The following is a 21,015-nucleotide window of genomic DNA, read 5'->3' as shown; positions in this document are numbered from 1 at the left end:
AAGAGGAGGCCCGGGGTTCCATCCCTGGCACCTAAATCAACAGGAGAACTCAAACTGAACCAGGACCCCCACCTTGCTGCATAGAGCTCCTGTCGTCTAGCCCCAAGTCTCTGTCTTACTCCAAGTTCTAGTGTAGAAAGAGATACTGGGAAGGCAGGACATGGGGTCCCTCAGGCCTGCCTTAAGGGAACCCAGCCCGGGAGTCTGTTGAGGCTATGCTCTCAGAAAGTGTAGCCTCTACTTTCCCAGCCCTTCCCTTTTGATAGTGTGCGTGTGCGTGTGTGTGTGTGTGTGTGTGTGTGTGTGTGTGGTGCTGGGGATTGAACCCAGAAACATTCTACCTCCAAGCTACACCCCCAGCCCTATTTTTTTATTCTTTTTATTTTGAAACAAGGTCTCCCTAACTTGAAGAGGACCTCACTAAGTAGCTGAGGCTGGTCGCAAACCCAGATCCTACTGTCTCAGCCTCCTAAGTACTGGGATTACAAGCCACCATGCCCGGATAATTTTTGGGGGGGTGCCCACAGCCCACCCAGGATGCCCGGAACATGTGCACAGGCTGAGGAGTTGCAGGAGGTGCGGGGCTGGATACTCCAAAACCTGGAAAGTTCTTGTGTCTGCATGCCAGGTACTTTCCTCTGGAACCTTCATACACCCTTCCTGCCACCCGGATCACTCTGGCCCCCTGCTCCTCTTCCATCCGCCTCCTCCTCTTCCTGTACCATGGCTCCTCCCTAGGAAGCATTCCCCTGACCACACTAATAGACAGTGCTTCTCAAAGTGCGGTCCCCAAAACAGCAAGCGCCAGCAGCCCTGGAGAACGTGTTGGCAATACAAGTTGTCAGGGCCGACACCAGAGACTCCTAGAATTTTCAATTCTGCAAGTATTTCAATGAAATTGACACAGGTGCAATTAAAGTAAAATAAGGCGGAAATCGTGCCTTTGATCCCCAGGACTTGAGCGGCTGAGACAAGGAGGATAGCGGGTTCACAGCCAGCCTCAGCCACTTAGCGAGGCCCTCAGCAACTTAGTGAGATCTTATTTCAAAATAAACAATAAGGCCGGGCGTGGTGGCGCACGCTTGTCATCCCCGCGCTTGGGAGGCAGAAACAGGAGGATCGCGCAGGTTCGAAGTCAGCCCCGCGCGCTGGCTTAGGAGACCCTGTTTCCAAATAAAAATGTAAAAATAGGTCTGGGAGTGTAGCCCGGAGGTAGAAGGGCTTCCAGGAACCTCAGTACCACCAAAAAATAAAAAAATAAAAAATAAACAATAAAAAAAAGTCTGGGAGTAGAGGTCAGAGGTAGAGTGCCCCCAATTCATCCCCCCAGTACCCAAAAATAAAAACAAAAAGAGTTGGGAATCATAATCTAGAACTTATATATCCTTTCTATATTTTCTGTATACGTACGTATTTTTTTCAAACACTCTAGTGCCAGGTATGAGGGCACATATAGGTAATTCCAGTATTCAGGAGGCTGAGACAGGAGGATCACGGTTCACGGCCAGCCTCAGCTACTTAGGGAGACCCTTTGCAACTCAGAGAGACTCTGTTTCAAAATAAAGAATAAAAAAGTGGGCTGGGGGTGTAGCTTAGAAGAAGAATGTCCCTGGGCTCCATCTCCAGTGCTGAACAACACACACACACACACACACACACACACACACACACACACATTCTCTCTCTCTCTCTCTCTCTCTCTCTCTCTCTCTCTCTCATTATTCACTCATTATTTTTCTCAAAAGAGCAAACCTCTCAAAACATGGTAATGATCTCAGAGTTACTCTAAGTTATATATCTGTTTGACTTTTGTGTGTGTGGTACTGGGGATGGAACCCGGGGGCATTCTACCTCCAAGCTACAACCCAAGCCCTATTTTGTATTCTTTATTTTGAAAACAGGCTCTCACTGAGTTGCAAAGGGCCTCGCTAAGTAGCTGAGGCTGTCCAAGAACTGTGACCCTCCCGTCTCAGCCTCCCCAAACCTGGAATTACAAGCGTGCACCATCACGCCCGGCTTTCTGATTGACATTTTGATGGGTATTTCCTGTGTGGGATGATGGAACCGTGGGGCTGGGTCCAGCTTCTGTGATGTGACAAGCCCTCCACATGGGTGCAATATGCACACGAGTTTGAGGGCTTCTGTGCCACAGGTTGGCTCTAAGTGTCCCCCAAATGTCTGTGTCTTAAACGCTTGGTTTCCAGTGTTGTGCTAATGGAAGCTAATGGGACCTTTAAGAGGCGGGGCCTGTGAGAGGTCTTTAGGTTATTGGTGGTGTACGATAACACCAGACCCTTCCTTGTCCCCTTTTCTGCTTTCTGGCTATGAGTTAAACAGCTTTGCTATGCCAGGCACCCCTGCTTTGATGTACTACTCTCCCACAAAACACCTAAAAACTATGGTATGGTCTGCCCCAATGATGGATGAGAGCCACCAAAATTGTGAGCCCAAATAAACCTTTTATAAGTTGGTTATCTCTTTATAAGTTGGTTATCTCAGGTTTTGTTACAGCGACAGAAAGCTGACTGATACATTCTGCCTTTTGTTTCCATCCCTCACCCCTTACCTCACTGGGAACTCTTTAAGAATGGGGGCTGTTATCATACTCAGAACCCAGCGTGGCTACCATACAGTAGATGCTATGGAAGAGGGGACCTCACATAAAGTCAAATTTGTGCAGGTCTTGAAGGATGGGTAGGAGTTTTCCAAAGAATCAGAGGGTAAGAGAGATGGAATTATAGACAGAGGTAACTGTGGGTGTGAATATGGTAAAGTATCAGGAAAACTGGGATTTTTAGTATGCTAAAAATTGGACATGAGGCCAGAAAGACAGGATGAGGGCCTGACTGTAGAGGGCACTGAATGCCAGACTAAAGACCTGGAACTTTATCTTTTAGGCCACATAGCTCTGAACCTGTTTCACCCACTAGGTCACTTGGGGAGCTTTTAAAAAGACACCAAAACCAATTAAGTCAGAACCTCTGGGGATACAGTATTTTTAAATACTCTTTAAGCCAGGTGTAGTGACACAGGCCTGTAATCCCAGTACTTGAAGGTTGAGACAGGAGGATTGCAGGTTCAAGACCAGCCTCAGCAACTTGGTGAGACTCTCGGTAACCCAGCAAGACTTTGTTTCAAAATCAAAAAATAAAAAGGTTTGAGGGTGTAGCATGGAGGTAGAATGCCCCTGAGTTCAGTACCCAGAACCACAAAAAAATAAAAATAAAACAAAATTAAACTGCTCTTTAGAAGGATCTAATATATAGCCAGAATTAAGAATGCCTGCTCTAAGCAGTGGAAAGTTAGAGAAGTTAGCTAACTAGAGGTGTTTTGGAAAGACCACTGAGAGCAGATTGGAGGATGGATGGATGGGTGGGTGGTGGGTGAGTAAATAGACGGACAGGTGGATGGATGGATGGGTAAGCGGGTGGGTGAATTTGTTCATAAACATGTGACTGGAGGCAGGAGGATGGATGGATGGATGGATGGATGGATGGATGGATGGATGGATGGATGGACAGGTGGATAGACGGATAGACAGGTGGATGGGTGGGCGGGTCAATGGGTGGATGGATGGATGGAATGGTCAACCTCCAAGCTACACCCCCAGCCCTTTTTATTTTGAACCAGGATCTCTCTAGGTTGCAGAGGGCCTCACAGTGTTGCTGAGGCTGGTCTTTAACCCACAATCCTCTTGCCTCAGCCTCCCCTAGTACTGGATAACAGCATGCGCCACCACAGCTGGCACGGGGAGAGCTTTCTAGGTGGAGAAATATGACAACCAAAGTCTAGCAAGAAGTGGGGTTGGGGCCATGAGTTTGATGTAGCTGAGGGGGCCCCACACTAGAGTGGGCTTGGGGTGACAAATGAGGTTGGAGAATTGGGTGGAAGCCATGTGGCCAAGAGCCCTTAGGTCCCTCTTGCAAGTTGGAGTTTCATCCCAGGTAGCGGGGAGTCGCTGAAGGGTCTAGAACAGGGGAGTAGAGGGTCAGGCACAGTCTCAAGTGGCTGAGCAGAGGGTGGGGGCACATCCGGGGGCCGAGACAGAAGCCTGTGGTACTTAGAGCAGTAAATAAAGCCGACTTGGAGGGCGACTGATTAGCTGGAGAGGAGGTGGACCAGGGAAGAATGTCCCGGATGACCCTTGTTCCCCGGTTGGGGACCTGAGTCGGGGGCAGCGGGGGCCCTCGGTGGAATAAAGAGTAAAAGGCAGTGGAGCGCCAGGGAGAGGAGCGATGAGCTGGATCTGAGCGTGACAAGTGTAAAGGTCTCGGGGGCATCCAGATGCAGGCCTCTGGGCCAGAGGGACAGATGTGGAGGCCGGCAGCATTAGAGGACAGCTCGACAGGGACAGTGCACAGATGCACAGAGCCCCCTCCCTGGGAAGCTGGCCACGCTGCAGCCGCAGGGAGGAGGACAGCCAGCCGCCACGGCTCCTGGGGACCTGGCAGAGGGCGACGACGAGCCAGCCTGTCCCTTTCTGAGAGATGCGGCCCCGCAGTCCAGCTGGCTCTGCGTCACCCCAGCATGGGCGGGGGTGGCGAGCTCTAGCTCCCCCAACTTCTCCCGGTCCCCCATGTTTGCAGAAAAGGCTTGTTTTTTTTGGTACTGGGGATTAAACCTACAGGTATTCTATCTTCAAGCTAAACCCCCTGGCCCTCTTTATTTTTAATTTTTACTTTTATTTATTTATTTATTTATTGGTGGTACTGGGGTTCCTGGAAGCCCTTCTATCTCCGGGCTACACTCCCAGACCTATTTTTACATTTTTATTTGGAAACAGGGTCTCCTAAGCCAGCGCGCGCGGCTGGCTTCGAACCTGCGCGATCCTCCTGTCTCTGCCTCCCAAGCGCGGGGATTACAAGCGTGCGCCACCACGCCCGGCTAATTTTTACTTTTGAAACAGGGTCTCGCTAGGTTGCTGAGGCTAGCCTCCAACCTGCGATCCTCTTTTCTCAGCCTCTCAGGTATTGGGCTGGGGGTATAGCTAGAAGATAAAAGGCTTCTGGGTTCAAACACCAGTGCCACAAATAAATAAATAAATAAAATAAAAAAGGCCGGGGTTGTAGCTCGGAGGTAGGACATTGCTGGGTTCAATCCCCAGTATAACCCCCACCAAAAGAACCCCATTTTCTTTTTTGTGGTGCTGGAGATGGAACCCAGGGGCATTCTACCTCCGAGCTACACCCCCAGCCCTATTTTTTATTCTTTATTTTGAAACAGGGTCTCACTGAGTTGCAAAAGACTTCACTAAGTAGCTGAGGCTGGCCAAGAACCACAATCCTCCTGTCTCAGCCTCCCAAATGCTGGATTACAAGCGTGCATCACCACACCCGGCTAGGAACCCCTTTTTCTCTCAAGGTCAGCAGCTATTTTTTTGTGGTGTAGTCTCAGTTTGGAAAGATGTCAAAAACCCAGGCCGGCACTCTCTTGGCAAAGTTACCCCTGAGCAACCTTTCTGCGTTTCTAATCTTACATGTACGTGTTGCTTCGGCTTCCTTGGCAGGAGTGGCTGCGCTAAGGCATACTGCTGAAGTGTTCGCATATGTATATGTTTGCTTTTTTTATGGACAGAAAATAGCAATGAACATTCCTGGTGAGTCACGGCTTGCTTTCTTCCCTTCGCTGGGGGAGGTGGGTGTGAGGTTTTCCAGGAGAGGGGAGCTGCAGAGGCCCAGCCTTGCCAAGCTGGTAAGTTAGGAAAATGAAATTAGCATTTGCTTCGGCTCCTCAGCTGGGGCCCGGCAAATTCTGCTTAGCAAACACAACCCACTTCCAAGTGTGCTAAGCCCTACTGCAGACAAATCCAGACCCACCGCCCTGGGGTCCTGCTCCCTCTCAGAGGCCAGGGGGAGCTTCTGCTGCGGAATCCATTCCCAGGCACCAATTTTTCCCCCCCAGTACTGGGGATGGAACCCAGGGGCATTCTACCTTCTTTATTTGGAAACAGGGTCTCACCGAGTTGCAAAGGGCCTAAGTAACTGAGACTCTCTGTGAAGCGCGATCCTCCTGTCTCAGCCTCCCAAATGCTGGCCTTACAAGCATGCACCACCACACCCAGCTCAGTCCAGGCGCCAATTCTTGTTCCTGGCCTGCAACTCCCTTCCAGAATATTCAACTGGGTTTGCCAGCCAAATTGCCTCCGAAAAGAGCAACCCCAATTCGATCTAGGACCAGAAAGATACAGTTAATCTCTTGCTACCTAAGCAAGTTTTGGAAGCCAGGCGTGGTGGGCACGCTTGTAATCCCAGCATTCAGGAGGCTGCGACAGGAGGATCGCGGTTCTCGGACAGCCTCAGCTACTTAGTGAGGCCCTTTGCAACTCAGTGAGACCCCGTTTCAAAATAAAGAATAAGAAACAGGGCTGGGGGTGTCACTTGGAGGCAGGATGTCCCTGGGTCCATTCCTAGTACCACCAAAAAAAAAAAAAAAAAAAAAAAGATTTGGAATTTGGTTGTGTTACTCATGAGTTCAGCAAATGGTAACCTGGTGCTGTCTAGGGTCAGCAAAATAAGCACCACACCAGGCATGGTAGTATACGCTTGGAATCCCAGCATCTGGGAGGCTGAGACAGGTGGATCGCAGGCTTGCAGCCAGTCTCAGCTACTTAGTGAGGCCCTCTGCAACTTAGTGAGAGCCTATTTCAAAATAAAGAATATAAAGTTGGGCTGGGGGTGTAGCTCAGAGGTAGAATGCCCCTGGGTTTAATCCCTGGTACATCAAAAAAAAGACAAAAAAAATAAGCACCTCTTTGCTTTGTGCATCTGAGACTCTAGTAAGGGTCTCGGATGGCAATGAACAGTCACATAAACAGACAACTGCGAAAACAAGGAGAGCCCCGAAGGGGGGCTGCAGGGAGCCTGGAGGGGTGTCAGTGGGCCAGGAGAGCCCCGAAGGGGGCCGCAGGGAGCCTGGAGGGGTGTCAGTGGGCCAGGAGAGCCCCGAAGGGGGCCGCAGGGAGCCTGGAGGGGTGTCAGTGGGCCAGGAGAGCCCCGAAGGGGGCCGCAGGGAGCCTGGAGGGGTGTCAGTGGGCCACGTTGGTTCTTCTTGTCACCGAGGCCTTAGCAAGGTGTCTCCCCTCCTTCACGTCCCCCCGGCAGTGAGCTGCGCCCCACCTCTACCATGTTCTTCTGTCTCGTTCCCGCCACGGCACAGTTGTATCTGACCTCGCCTACTGCTGCCTGGGTCAAGTGAGGCTACCCTGCAGCTGGCTCTCAGAAGATATTTGTTTTCCAGATGAAAATGTCCCTACACTAGAGTCAAAAGGTGCTAACATGGTGATAGGTCGGGTCCCTCCCTTCCCCCACAGGACCCTGCAGCGGGGACAGGAGACGGAACCTGGAAGCCAGAGTGGAGATGTCGCGAGACTCCGGGTGTCGCGAGGAAGACTTCAGAGGTCACGAGACTACAGATGTCGCCAGAGGACCAGCTAGCCCCAGCCCAGGGTCCTGCTACATAAATATCCTCAGTTCCGCTCTGACCGCGTGGCTCTGCTGACCGACCATGATTCTGCTGACCGCGTGGCCCTGTTGCTCAGTCATTGGTCCCTTTCCCCATGGTCAGCAGACCTCGCCCAAAGGTGCCAGTTTTAATTAAAGAGCCTTTAATAACTTGGCTGGTGTTCGCCTCCTTCGCGACCCCCAACTCAATTTCAACGTTACTCATAGGTGGTGCATGCTTATGATCCCAGTGCTTGGGAGGCTGAGACAGGAGGATCGCAGGTTCGTGGCCAGCCTCAGCTACTTAGTGAGACCCTGTTTCAAAATTAGAAATAAAATTGGTCTGGGAGAATAGCTAGAAGGTAGAATGCCTCTGGGTTCCATTCACAGTACTGCAAATAATAAAAATATAAAAGAGCAGCTGGTCGTGGCGGCTCACACTTGTCATCCCAGTACTTGGGAGGCTGAGACGGGAGGATCGCAGGTTCGTGGCCGGCCTCGGCTACTTAGTGAGGCTCTGTTTCAAAATAAAAGAATAAAATAGGTCTGGGGGTATAGCTTGGGGATAGAATGCCCCTAAGCTCAATCTCCAATCAATCTCTCTCTCTCTCTCTCTCTCTCACACACACACACACACACACACACACACACACACACACACACACGGTAGGGGGGATCATCAGAATACAATGAGAATACCCCAAATACAGAACTCTATGTGCACAGAACATTCATACTACAGAAGCAATCGGTGTTTGTCTACAAATTGGGTCGCAAAGAAGAATGGTTTATGAAATATTAATATGTATTGTGAAGCGGGAATTCTGCGGTCAAAGAGCTTTCAGAAAGAAGTCAACAGGTTTATTTACTGCAAAACTCCACCGAGCCTTCTGCCTTCTGTTTGCTAATGAATGTCAAGTAGCCAGTGGTTCTCAAACAAAGGGTTCTTTTCTCCTCAGTACCAAGGAATGAATCCAGGGTAGAATGATTCTACCTGTGAGCTACACTCCCAGCCTGTTTTATATATATTTTTTTAAACAGGGTCTTGCTGGGTTGCTAAGGAGCTCAGTAAGTTGCGGAGGCTGGACTCAAACCTGTAATCCTCCCACCTCAGCCTCCCAAGTACTGAGATTGCAGACCTCTGCCATCACGCCTCCACTTCTTTTTCTCTTTCTCCTGACCCCCACCCTGTCCTCTTCCTTCTCTCCTTCTCCCATTCCCTCTCCCTCTCCTTTTCTCTCTCCCTTCATCTCTCTCTCGCTCTCCCTCTCTCTCGCCAAAACTTCTCAAAGTACAGGTGCCTTAAAGCTGGACTGGTGACGCACACTTGTCATCCCAGTACTTGGGAGGCTGAGACAGGAGGATCGCAGGTTCGTGGCCAGCCTCAGCTACTTAGTGAGGCCCTCCACAACTTAGTGAGACCCTGTTTCAAAATAAAAATAAAATAGATCTGAGGGTATAGCTCAAGAGGTGGTATGCCTCTGGATTCAATATCCAAAAGAGGAGAGGAGAGGAGGGGAGGGGAAGAGAGGGGAGGGGAAGAAAAGAGAGGAGAAGAGAGGAGAGGAGAGGAGAAGAGAAGAAAAAAGAAAGGAAAATAAAAGAAGAGAAAAGAAAAGAAGAAAAAAGAAAGGATCGGGGCAGGCGGGATGAAAGACCCAGAGCACAGCACAGACCTCTTCATACGCTGAGCCCCAAGGAGGAGGCAGCCAGGGGTCAGCCAGCGCCCTGGGGTCAAAGGTGAGCCCAGCCAGCCCTTCCAACAGCCGTCAGGGGCTCCGCCAGGGCATTCGCACCATGCGGAGGGCCCGGCCCACTGCACAGGCCTGGGCGACGCCCTCATTAGACTTTCCCGACTTGACAGGCAGCGTGCTTGGCCCGACTGCCAGCTGGGGCTCCCGGCCCGGCTGGTGGCTTGGTTAATGAACCCATGGGGGGCCTGGGGGGCTCATTAGAGGCCACGCAAGGGAACAGGGGCCCCCTGCCCCATCTCCCAGTCCCGCCTGGCTCGATCCCTCTCTCCAGTGGTCGCACTTACAAATGAGAAGGGAGACCTCAGCCCTCCACCGGACGTCTCTGCAAGCCAAGAGAACCAGGATGTGGTCGACCAAGGTCAACCACGCTCAACCAGGGTCAGGCTTCAGGCCAGAGGACTCCCTGGGCAGTGCTCAACCCTGAGCAGTCCTGGTAGCCGGAGGACCCCAGTCTGCCAGGTCATGCAGAACTCTGGCCTGGGCGGCTGAGGACCGTGGCGGGGCAGGATTTGAGAACGTGAGTAAGTGCACGAGGCAGGAAAGGGTGGGTGCCACGTCCTCCAGGGAGCAAACAGGAGAGGAGGAGACTGAAGACCCTCCACGGAGAAGACACTGTAAGGACGAGTTTAGCATCTGGGGGGAAGGTGCATCCTGGAGACTGAACTGAGGGGCATTCGACCTCTGAGCTAAACCCCCAGCCAGCCAGCCATTCATTCATTCATTCATTCATTCATTCATTCATTTATTTAGCGGTACTGGGGATGGAGCCCAGGGACATTCTACCTCCAAGCTACACCCCCAGCCCTTTTTATTTTATTTTCTTTCTTTCTTTCTTTCTTTCTTTCTTTCTTTCTTTCTTTCTTTCTTTCTTTCTTTTGCAGTTCTGGGGATAGAACCCAGGGGCATTCAACATCCAAGCTACACCCCAGCCCTTTTTATTTTATTTATTTATTTATTTATTTATTTATTTATTTATTTTGCAGTACTGGGGATGGAACCCAGGGGCATTCTACCTTCAAGCTACACTTCCAGACCTATTTTTTTTTTTTACTTTTTTTTTTTTTTTTTTTTGGTGGTACTGGGGTTCCTGGAAGCCCTTCTACCTCCAGGCTACACTCCCAGACCTATTTTTACATTTTTATTTGGAAACAGGGTCTCTTAAGCCAGCACGCGCAGCTGGCTTCGAACCAGAGCGATCCTCCTGTCTCCGCCTCCCAAGCGCGGGGATGACAAGCGTGCGCCACCACGCCCGGCTATTTTTTACTTTTTGAAACAGGGTCTCACTGAGTCTCAAGGGGCCTCACTAAGTAGCTGAGGTTGTCCGCGAACCATGATCCTCCTTTGTGCACCACCACGCCCAGCTTTCCCTTTTTATTCTTAACTTTAAAAAAGGGTCTCGCTGCCGGGCGTGGTGGCGCACGCTTGTCATCCCCGCGCTTGGGAGGCGGAGACAGGAGGATCGCTCTGGTTCGAAGCCAGCCTTGCTGGCTTAAGAGACCCTGTTTCCAAATAAAAAATATTTTAAAAAAATAAGTCTGCGAGTGTAACCCGGAGGTAGAAGGGTTTCCAGGAACCCCAGAACCACCCAAAAAAATTAATTAATTAATTAAATAAAATAAAAAGGGTCTTGCTAAGTAGCTGAGAGCCTGGCTAATTAGAGGCTGGCCTCAAACCTGCAATGCTCTTGTCTCAGCCTCCCCAGTACTGGAATGCCAGAAACTCAGAAGGGTGCCAATGCCCAGATGAGAAGCCACTGGACAGAGTCGGGAAGTTCTAAAAAAGACCTCATCATCTGTGCAGGACGGGAGGCTCGCTCCGCGCCTGCAGGTTGGCAAAATATTGACAACAGGAACATTCGGTGCTTACAGTTGTGACAAGAATTTTCCTGGGGCAAGCTTCGGCATCAAGTAATTTCTAGAAATATCTCGCTCTACGCAGGAGGGCGACCAAGGCTCAGAGATACAGCCCCTTCAACAACGCGCTTGGCTTCCAATAAAACCCAGCTTTCTGGTGCGGCCTCCTGGCCTCCCGGCTTCCCACCTCCCGGGACCCCCGGGGGCAATTCCTCACTTGAACTGGTGTTCCCGGGAGCTGCGGATTTTGGAAGAGAAGCGCTCGGCCAGCTTCTCCAGGCTGCGCGAGTACTCCAGCTCGATCTCAGCTTTCCTGCGGAAGAATTCCTGGAGGTCTTGAAGCAGCTGCAGCCTCGATTCCGACTGCTGCTCCAAGCATTTGAACTGCTCCACCAGCTGCGTGCGGATCTCTGCGGACGGAGGCACGGGTGCAAAAATTAGGCCGTGGTGGGTGTGCCGGGATTGGGAAAGGGCTTCAAAATGTATCAAAATGTGCCGGGATTGGGAAAGGGCTTCAAAATGTATCAAAATGTGCCGGGATTGGGAAAGGGCTGCAAAATGTATCAAAATGTGCCGGGATTGGGAAAGGGCTGCAAAATGTATCAAAATGTGCCGGGATTGGGAAAGGGCTGCAGGGCTCCAGGCACCAGGGGTGATTAGCAAGGAAAGACAGGAAGCCCGGGGTCTTTTTAATCAATTGGCACATTTTGGGGTGTAACAAAAGGTTTGGGATCTGTACCAGAGACAGGGCAGGTCTACGGGAAGGAATCCCCACATCAAAAGACCTGCCCCGGAGAAGGGGCGGATGTAGTCGGATCAGAACACTTGGTATAAAAGGTTCTGTATCCAAACGACTTCAGTGGGGACTTCCGAAAGATGGCGATGTAGTAAAGCGGCGTGTACGAATCCCGCTAACAATCGGCGCCATCTTCCCTCGCAGCGCCGGGCTCCAGAGAGGAGGGGGACTCAGAACGGAGCTCAGAACCGGAGAGGAGATACGCCGACCTCATGGCCGGGATGCAGCAGCAGCACCATACTGCCACTGGCAGCGGAGAATTTACCGGATGGCTCCGGACCAGCTCACTCAACCAGCCACCAGGCTCCAGAGAGGAGGAGTGGACAGGGAACTGAGGTGAGCAGCTGCGGAACAGCTGGGTGTAATTCAGCAGTTTTTTCGGTGCAAGGAGCGTCTAAAGCTCCCAGGGGCCGGGCTCAGCATGCCCTCCAGGGACTCAGAGTAGAGCTCAAAACCAGAAAAGAAATACGCCAGCCTCATGGCCGAGGAAGTGGCAGCAGCCCCACATTGCCTTCGGTGGCGGCAGCGAGTTCACCGAGTCCACGACAGCGCACTCAACAACTGTTTTCATTGGCTACTGTCTACTGTCATTTTGTGAAGCAGAGAAACAAAATTTTGGTGTTCATGGTTCCTGACTTCTGACCCCTGCTACTCCACCATCACCCAACCCTCATCACTCGAAAAAGTACTGCTTACCTGTTAACTCTTCTGAATCCCTACTACTAAGACTGTACTATACACAATACCCACAACCAATGGGAAGACAACAGAAGAGCTTTGAAAATATGAGAACCAGGAATAGCGGAGAAACGACAGAAGTCACGAATACTGACCTACAAAAAATGCAAGAAGGGGAGTTCAGAATCTCGATCTACAATATGATGAAAGGATTTAAAACAAGTCTAGAGGAGATGAAAGATGAGTTGGAAACACTAAGAAAGAATCAGAAAGAGGTCTGGAATGAAATGAAAGAGTCAATAAGTGCAATGAAGACAGCAACAGAAAGAAATTCTGGAAGATTAGATGAAGTGGAAAGTAGAATATCACTGTTAGAAGACAGTACATCCAAAACCGAAAACACAGTCAGTGATATACAGAAATCTTTACAGCAACAAACCCTAAACATCCAGCAAATATGGGATAATATGAAGCACCCTAACTTACGGATAATAGGCATTGAAGAAGGGATAGAGGTACAGACCAAGGGCATCCGCAATCTCTTCAAAGAAATAATTTCAGAGAATTTCCCAAACATGGAAAGAGACTTGGAACTTCATGTCCAGGAGGCATACAGAACTCCATTGAGACAGGACCAAAGAAGCACCTCCCAACACCACATAATAACCAAAATGACCAACATAGAGGCCAAGGAAGGAATCTTAAAAGCAGTGAGAACAAAAGGACGGGTGACATATAGAGGCAAAACAGTAAGAATCACCCCAGACTATACAGCCCAGGTCATGAATGCCAGGAGAGACCGGTACGACGTGATTCAGACCCTGGAAGAAAACAACTTCCAACCAAAACTACTCTATCCAGCAAAACTACTATTCAAGATCAATGGAGAAACCAAAGTCTTTCAGGATAAACAGAATCTTAAAAAATTCATGAATTCAAAGCCAACACTAGAGGAAATTCTTAAAGAAATAAACCATAAGGAAAAAAAAAAGGAAGAAGTGCCAAGACATCCTGCTGCCTCGGCATCTATGTGTTGAGACCCCCCACTCCACATAGTTAGTCGGCAGAACGCCCCGAGAAAGAGGGTCGTCTCTGGCCAAAATATCCCCCACTTTTACCCTTCATGACTATTAATGATTCCTTTTAACTTTCTACACGAATTGCTCCAATGATGTGAAATCAGGACTATGATGAAATTGAGTCCGTGGAAATAAAATCTCTAATAATTTGCCTAAACGTCCTTGGCTTTGTTCAATAGTAAGGGAAAAACTGGCCAGAATTCAGATGCTGTGATAAGCATTCCAGCTGCAGCAATCACAAAGGGTCTCCGACCCTCACTCCTATCACTAGGTTAAGCTATTAACTGCGGTAACCGGTAACCGATAGCTCAGTTTAAGGAAACTTTGTTTACCCTTGAGATCCTGCCTAGAGACAGAGAAGATAAAAACCTTGTGTGTGACCTTAAAGCAATTTAGTTGATAAACAACTTAGTTGCCCAAATACAATAGACTCAAGGAGAAAGATTGGTGACTTTTACGCCCAGTGTAAATATTCCTGAAGACAGAGAGGCTGACCGCATGGTTAATGAATATGACAAAATAAAGGACAGACGTTCTAAATATATATGTATGAAGGAAAGGAAATACCGTGTAAGAGTAAGAAAAGCATTTTTGCATGAAGAAGAGCTTATCATAAGAAAGTCCCGACTGGGAGAGAAAGGAATTAGAAAGTTAGAAGCAGGTTGCAGAGGGTTTGTGACAGAGAAATGGATTATTAAAGATGGTTAGACTTTTAATAGGCTTACTGTCTAAAGAAGAATGCTCAGCAGTTAAGGAAATACATCTGACAATTAAAACCAAGAACTTTGTGGTGTTGTTTGTGGTATTTTGTCTGCAAAACTGTGTTGTGAGTTTGCTTAAGCTTTCAGATTTAGGAGATAAAAATGCCAACACCTGGAGAAACTTTATCACATCCACCTGAATCACCACGTCTCCCCACACTTGCTATATGAACTGAGCCCAAAAGATGGAAAGTTCCAAGAAAGCCAAAGAAGATTCCCCGAGAAACCCCCAAGCCTTGGCCATGCTTGTTTATTTTGGGAAGTGGCCCCCTGGGACTGCTTATCTGCAAAGACCTTGGAAAAGAATCAGGAGTCAGGAGTCAGGAGTCAATCTCTCGAAGATCAACAGCCAGCTGAAGGACTAGTTTTATTACCTTTGTTTACATGTCATTCATTATTACTTCACAATGATTACACCCACCTCCCTCTCCTCTTACTATTAACTTTACTGGTGAAAGGTATAAATTTCTTGGAGTTTTTGTAATAAAGTGTCATTGGCTCAAGAAGCCTTTGTCCACCTCAAATTCTTCCCCAAGCGCCGTACCTAAAAACTTAGGGAATTCATAGAGGGGAAGGAATTGCTGCAGATAAGTTTCTGCAGAACTCCACCTGCCTTTTGCCCCATCTTTCTGAGGCTCCCGGTCGCGAGTGGACTTGCCCCCACAGGACTGAGCCAGTCGGTAACAAAGAAGCAGACTTCAGAACTGGAGAAAAGAGGAAGTTAATAAGTGGGACATTTAAATAAAGAAGAAAGACCAAACCACCCAAGAGTAGACAGAACACAAAATGGCAGAAAACAAAAATCATATTTCAATAATATCTCTTAATGTCAAAAAACTTAACTCACCAATCAAAAGACATAGACTGGCAATGTGGATTAGGAAACATAATCCAAATATATGCTGTCTGCAAGAAACTCACCTCACAGCCAAAGACATTCACAGACTGAAAGTGAAAGGATGGAAAAAGATATAGCATGCTATTGGAGACCAAAAAAGAGCAGGGGTAGCAACCCTGATATCCAACAAAACAGACTTTAAACTAAGACACATCAGAAGAGAGAAATCAGGGCACCTCCTTTTATTAAAAGGAACAATACACCAAGAAGATATAATGATAGTAAATATTTATGCCCCAAATGCGGGTGCAACCACATTTGTAAAAAAAAAAAAAAACCCTTCTGAACATCAGATCCCAAATAGAAATACAATAATACTAGGAGACTTTAATACGCCTCTCACACCACTGGATCGATCTTCAAGGCAAAAGATGGGTAAAGACTCCTTAGAACTAAAGAAAACCATAAACCAAATGGACCTAATAGACATTTACAGAATATTTCAGCCAGGAATACAGAATACACATTCTTCTCAGCAGCCCATGGAACCTTCTCCAAAATACACCACGTCCTGGGTCACAAAGAAAGTGACCTGCAAATTCAAAAGATGTAATATAATTCCTTGCGTCTTTTCAGACCATAATGGAATAAAAGTAGAAATCAACAACAGGAAACTCGAAAGGAAGTATTCAAATTCATGGAGAATGAATGATACACTATTGAACGACGAATGGGTAAGAGCAGAAATTAGGGAAGAAATAAATAAATTTATGGAATCAAACAAAAACAGAGACACAACCTACCAAAATCTATGGGACACCATGAAGGCAGTACTAAGAGGAGAGTTTACTGCATTGAGTGCCCACATAAGAGGGACGGAGAACCACCAAGTAAAGAACCTAATGACACAACTCAAGGACCTAGAAATTCTGCAACAGTCTATTCCCAAAGCCAGCAGAAATAAATGAAATAGAGAACAAAAAACAATTCAAAGACTCAATAAAACAAAAAGTTGGTTCTTTGAAAAGATTAACAGAATTGATAAACCCCTGGCCAACCTAATCAAAAGAAAAAGAGAATCAACTCAAATTATCAAAATTAGAAATGAAAAAGAAGATATCACCACAGATAGTGAAGAAATTCAAAAGATTACCAGAAACTACTTTAAAAATTTATACTCCAATAGACTTGAAAACATGGAAGAAATTGATAATTTCTAAGCACAGTTAACCTACCTACACTCAGCCAAGAGGATATAGCAAGCCTAAACCAACCAATAGCAACCAAAGAAATAGAAATGGCAATAAAAATTCTTCCACCAAAGAAAAGCCCAGGCCCAGATGGGTTCCCAGCTGAATTCTACAAAACCTTCCATGAACAACTAATACCAATACTTCAGAACTTGTTCCGGGAAATTGAAAGAGATGGAACTCTCCCAAATTCCTTCTATGGGGCCAGTATCACATTAATCCCCAAACCAAATAAAGATACTTCAAGAAAGGAAAACTATAGAGACCAATATCCTTAATGAACATAGATGCAAAAATTCTAAACAAAATACTAGCTATACGCATTCAAAACTGTATCAAGAGAATAATACATCATGACCAAGTCGGTTTCATCCCAGAAAAACAAGGCTGGTTCAACATACGCAAATCAATACATGTTATTCACCACATAAATAGAACCAAGAACAAAAACCACATCATCATAGCAATAGATGCTGAAAAAGCCTTCGACAAAATCCAACACCCATTTATGTTAAAAACACTGCCAAAAATTGGGATAGAAGGAAAGTACTTCAACATCATCAAGGCAATATACTGCAAACCCAAAGCCAACATTATATTGAATGGGGAAAAACTGCAAGAATTTCTGCTACAGTCAGGAACAAGACAAGGATGCCCACTATCACCACTCCGTTTCAATATAGTCCTTGAGACTCTTGCTGCAGCAATCAGACAAGAGAAGGAAATCAAAGGAATTCACATAGAAAGAGAGGAATTAAAATTATCCTTATTCGCAGATGACATGATCCTTTATCTGGAAGACCCAAAGAACTCAACCAAAAGACTTCTGGAGCTGATCGACAAATTCAGCAAAGTCGCAGGATACAAAATCAACCTAAAGAAATCAGTGGCTTTTCTTTACACCAACAATGAATCCACAATGAAAGAAACAAAGAAAACAATTCCATTCACTATAACCTCAAAACCAATAAAATACCTAGGAATAAACCTAACCCAGGATGTAAAAGACCTCTACAACAAAAACTATAAAACATTAAAGAAAGAAATTGAAGAAGACCTCGGAAGATGGAAAGATCTCCCGTGCTCATGGATAGGCAGAATAAATATCAAAATGGCCATTCTGCCAAAAGTGATCTATAGATTCAATGTAATTCCCATTAAAATAGCAGTGACATTCTTCACAGACCTAGAAAAATCAATCATGAACTTCATATGGAGAAAGAAAAGACCCAGAATAGCCAAAGCAATTCTCAACAATAAGAAACATGCAGGAGGCATTACAATCCCAGACTTCAAACTATACTATAGAGCAATAGTAGTAAAAACAGCATGGTACTGGCACAAAAACAGATATACTGACCAGTGGATTGGAATAGAAGATACAGAAACAAACCAACACATTTTTAGTCAATTAATCTTTGACAAAGGGGCCAAACACATACGCTAGAGAAAAGACAGTCTTTTCAACAAATGGTGCTGGGAGAACTGGCTAACCATTTGTAGAAAGATGAATCTAAACCCCTATATCTCACCTAACACAGGAATCAACTCAAGATGGATCAAAGACTTAGAAATTAGACCTGAGACTGTGAAGTTAGTTGAGGAGAACATAGGCTCATCACTACAACATATAGGCACAGGCAGTAACTTCCTCAACCAAATCTCCAAAGCGCAGGAAATTAAAGCAAGAATAAACAAGTGGGATAGCATCAAACTAAAAGGTTTCTTCTCATCAAAGGAAACTATCAATAACCTAAAGAGGAAGCCTACAGAATGGGAAAAGATCTTTACCAGCCACCACTCTGATAGGGGGCTAATATCCAGAGTATACAAAGAGCTCAAAAGGCTCTACACTAGCAAAACAAACAACCCAATCAAGAAATGGGCAAATGAACTAAATAGACACTTCACAAAAGAAGAGATACAAAGGGCCAATAGATACATGAAAAGATGTTCTTCATCACTGGCCATCAGGGAGATGCAAATCAAAACTACACTGAGATTCCATCTAACCCCAGTCAGAGTAGCAAGCATAAAGAAATCAAATAACAACAAATGCTGGCGAGGATGTGGGGAAAGAGGAACTCTTTTACACTGTTGGTGGGAGTGCAAAGTAGTTCAGCCACTATGGAGATCAGTGTGGAGATTCCTTAGAAAACTGGGAATAGATCCACCATACGATCCAGCTCTACCACTCCTGGGTATTTTTCCAAAGGGGTTGAAAACAGAGAAATACAGCAACACTTATGCATACCTATGTTCATAGCAGCACAATTTGTAATAGCCAAAATATGGAACCAACCCAGGTCACCATCAACAGATGAATGGATAGCAAAACTGTGGGAAATACACACAATGGAATTCTATTCAGCCATAAAGAAGAAGAAAATCATATCATTTGCAAGAAGATGGAAAGTCCTGGAGAACATTATGTTAAGTGAGATCAGCCAGGCACAGAAGGAGAAGGTACATATGTTTCCTCTAATATGCCCAAACTAGGGAACACAGAGGATACCAGAGGGACTCCAGATAATGCAGGGGAAATATCAGCAAAGTCTGAATGGAAAGATAGGAGAGGAGGAAGGCCGATCTTGATTAATGAGGGTCTACATCCAAATTATAAATATGGCATGGTTACCCTGGACAACCATTGGTGTGAGGGGGGGAAGGGAAAATGGGGGCAGAGGGGAGAGGGCACCAAGTATAGTTTAAATATATATCATTTATGTTCAATAAAAATTTGTTTAAAAAAAAGACTTCAGTGACTTATTTTCAAATCACTCGCCTATACCCCCTTTGGGTTGCAGGGCTTGACTATCTGTTCTATTTTTCCATCTTTTTTTTTTTTTTTTGGTGGTACTGGAGTTCCTGGAAGCCCTTCTGCCTCCGGGCTACACTCCCAGACCTATTTTTTTACATTTTTATTTTGGAAATTGGGTCTCACTAAGTTGCCGAGAGCCTCACTCAGTAGCTGAGGCTGGCTTCGAACCCGCGCGATCCTCCTGTCTCCGCCTCCCCAGCGCGGGGATGACGAGCGTGCCCACCACGCCCGGCCAATTTTTACATCTTTGTAATAATAAAATGGCTGAAGCCTACAGCATAAAGAGTTCGGGCTATTGTTTTCTACACATAGCTCAGAACGAGAACCCGCAGCTACATCTCACTGTAACACTTTGGGGGCCCACCAGGGCCACCGTAGCGGTCTTCCACCATAACAGAAGGGACTGGAGTGGGATGCTCTTGGCTGACCCAGCGATACCAGCCCCAGCACCGCAAGCCCCACTCTCCCGGCCCGAGCTCCCAGGCCCACTGAGAAGCCGACATGGCTTTGCAGTGCATTAGCACAGAAATAGCAAGTGCCCCGCCCCTTAATTTTGTGGTACCAGGGACTGAACCCAGGGGCATTCTACCTCGGAGCTCCACCCCCCAGCCCTATTTTTTTTTTTTTTCAGTACTGGGGATGGAACCCAGGGGCATTCTACCTACGAGCTACACCCCTAGCCCTATTTTTTATTCTTTATTCTTTTTTTTTTTTTTTTTTTTTTTTTTGCGGGTCTGGGGATGGAACCCAGGGGCATTTGACCTCCAGGCTACACCCCCTGCCCTATTTTTTATTCTTTATTTTGAAACCGGGTCTCACTGAGTTGCAGAGGGCCTCACCAAGTAGCTGAGGCTGTCCGCGAACCGCGATCCTCTGGTCTCAGCCTCCCGAATGCTGGGATGACAAGCGTGCGCCACCACGCCCGGCTTATTCTTTATTCTGAAACAGGGACTCACTAAGTTGCAGAGGGCCTCACTAAGTAGCTGAGACTGGCCGCAAACTCAGATCCTCCGGTCTCAGCCTCCGAATGCCGGGATTATAAACATATGCCACCATGCCCAGCTATTTTCTGTTTATTTTGGAACAAGGTTTGGCTAGGTTGATGAGAGTCTCACTGTACTTGTTAAGGCTGGCCTCGAACCCATGATTCTCCTATCTCAGCCTCCCATGTACTGGGCATGCATCACCACACCCGGCTACACCTGTCACTTTTTTTTTTATTTTTATTTTTTTGTCTTTTCGGACTGGGGATCGAACCCAGGACGGTGCACTTGCCGGGCAAGCGCTTTGCCCCCGAGCTACATCCGAGCCCACCTGTCACTTTGTGCTGCTCAGTCTGACCCGTTATTTCCAAAACCTAAGGTTACGGCCACACTTTTTTTAACATCTCCGCATGTCAGGGGTTAAATGATTTCTCTCGCGCGGCCCAGTCACTAGAAGGTTCTTGCCCACTGACTAAGCGCAACACGTCCACGCAATCACAACACAGCTTCAGCCGGGCGCGGTGGGCACGCTCGTCATCCCCGCGCTGGGGAGGCGGAGACAGGAGGATGGCGCGCGCTGGCTTAGGAGACCCTGTTTCCAAATTTTAAAAAAAATGCAAAAATAGGTCTGGGAGTGTAGCCCAGGGGTAGAAGGGCTTCCAGGAACCCCAGTACCACCAAATAAATAAATAAAAATAAAAAATAAAATAAATAAATAAATAAAAAGTATAAAATAGGTCTGGGAGTGTAGCCCAGGGGTAGA

At 47.1% G+C, this 21,015-nt stretch overlaps 2 protein-coding genes across 4 annotated transcripts in view; one reads left to right on the top strand and one right to left on the bottom strand.

Moving 5' to 3' along the window:
* Positions 1-21,015, top strand: part of LOC308278394 (CCA tRNA nucleotidyltransferase 1, mitochondrial-like) — a gene marked incomplete at both ends in the record, with an annotated part of 995,237 nt that overhangs the window by 85,043 nt on the left and 889,179 nt on the right.
* Positions 1-21,015, bottom strand: part of SRGAP3 (SLIT-ROBO Rho GTPase activating protein 3) — a gene marked incomplete at both ends in the record, with an annotated part of 161,964 nt that overhangs the window by 72,633 nt on the left and 68,316 nt on the right. For all 3 annotated transcript variants that reach the window (XM_080718015.1, XM_080718016.1, XM_080718017.1), the window contains one exon: positions 11,264-11,456. In XM_080718015.1, the coding sequence (XP_080574141.1) occupies positions 11,264-11,456 (193 nt within the window). The remainder of the gene's footprint in view (positions 1-11,263; positions 11,457-21,015) is intronic.

Source organism: Muscardinus avellanarius (assembly GCF_963383645.1).
Source record: "Muscardinus avellanarius genome assembly, chromosome: 22".
NCBI classification, from domain to species: Eukaryota; Metazoa; Chordata; class Mammalia; order Rodentia; family Gliridae; genus Muscardinus; species Muscardinus avellanarius.
The sequence above is the reverse complement of the archived record's forward strand: the minus strand, read 5'-3'. Positions and strand labels throughout refer to the sequence as shown.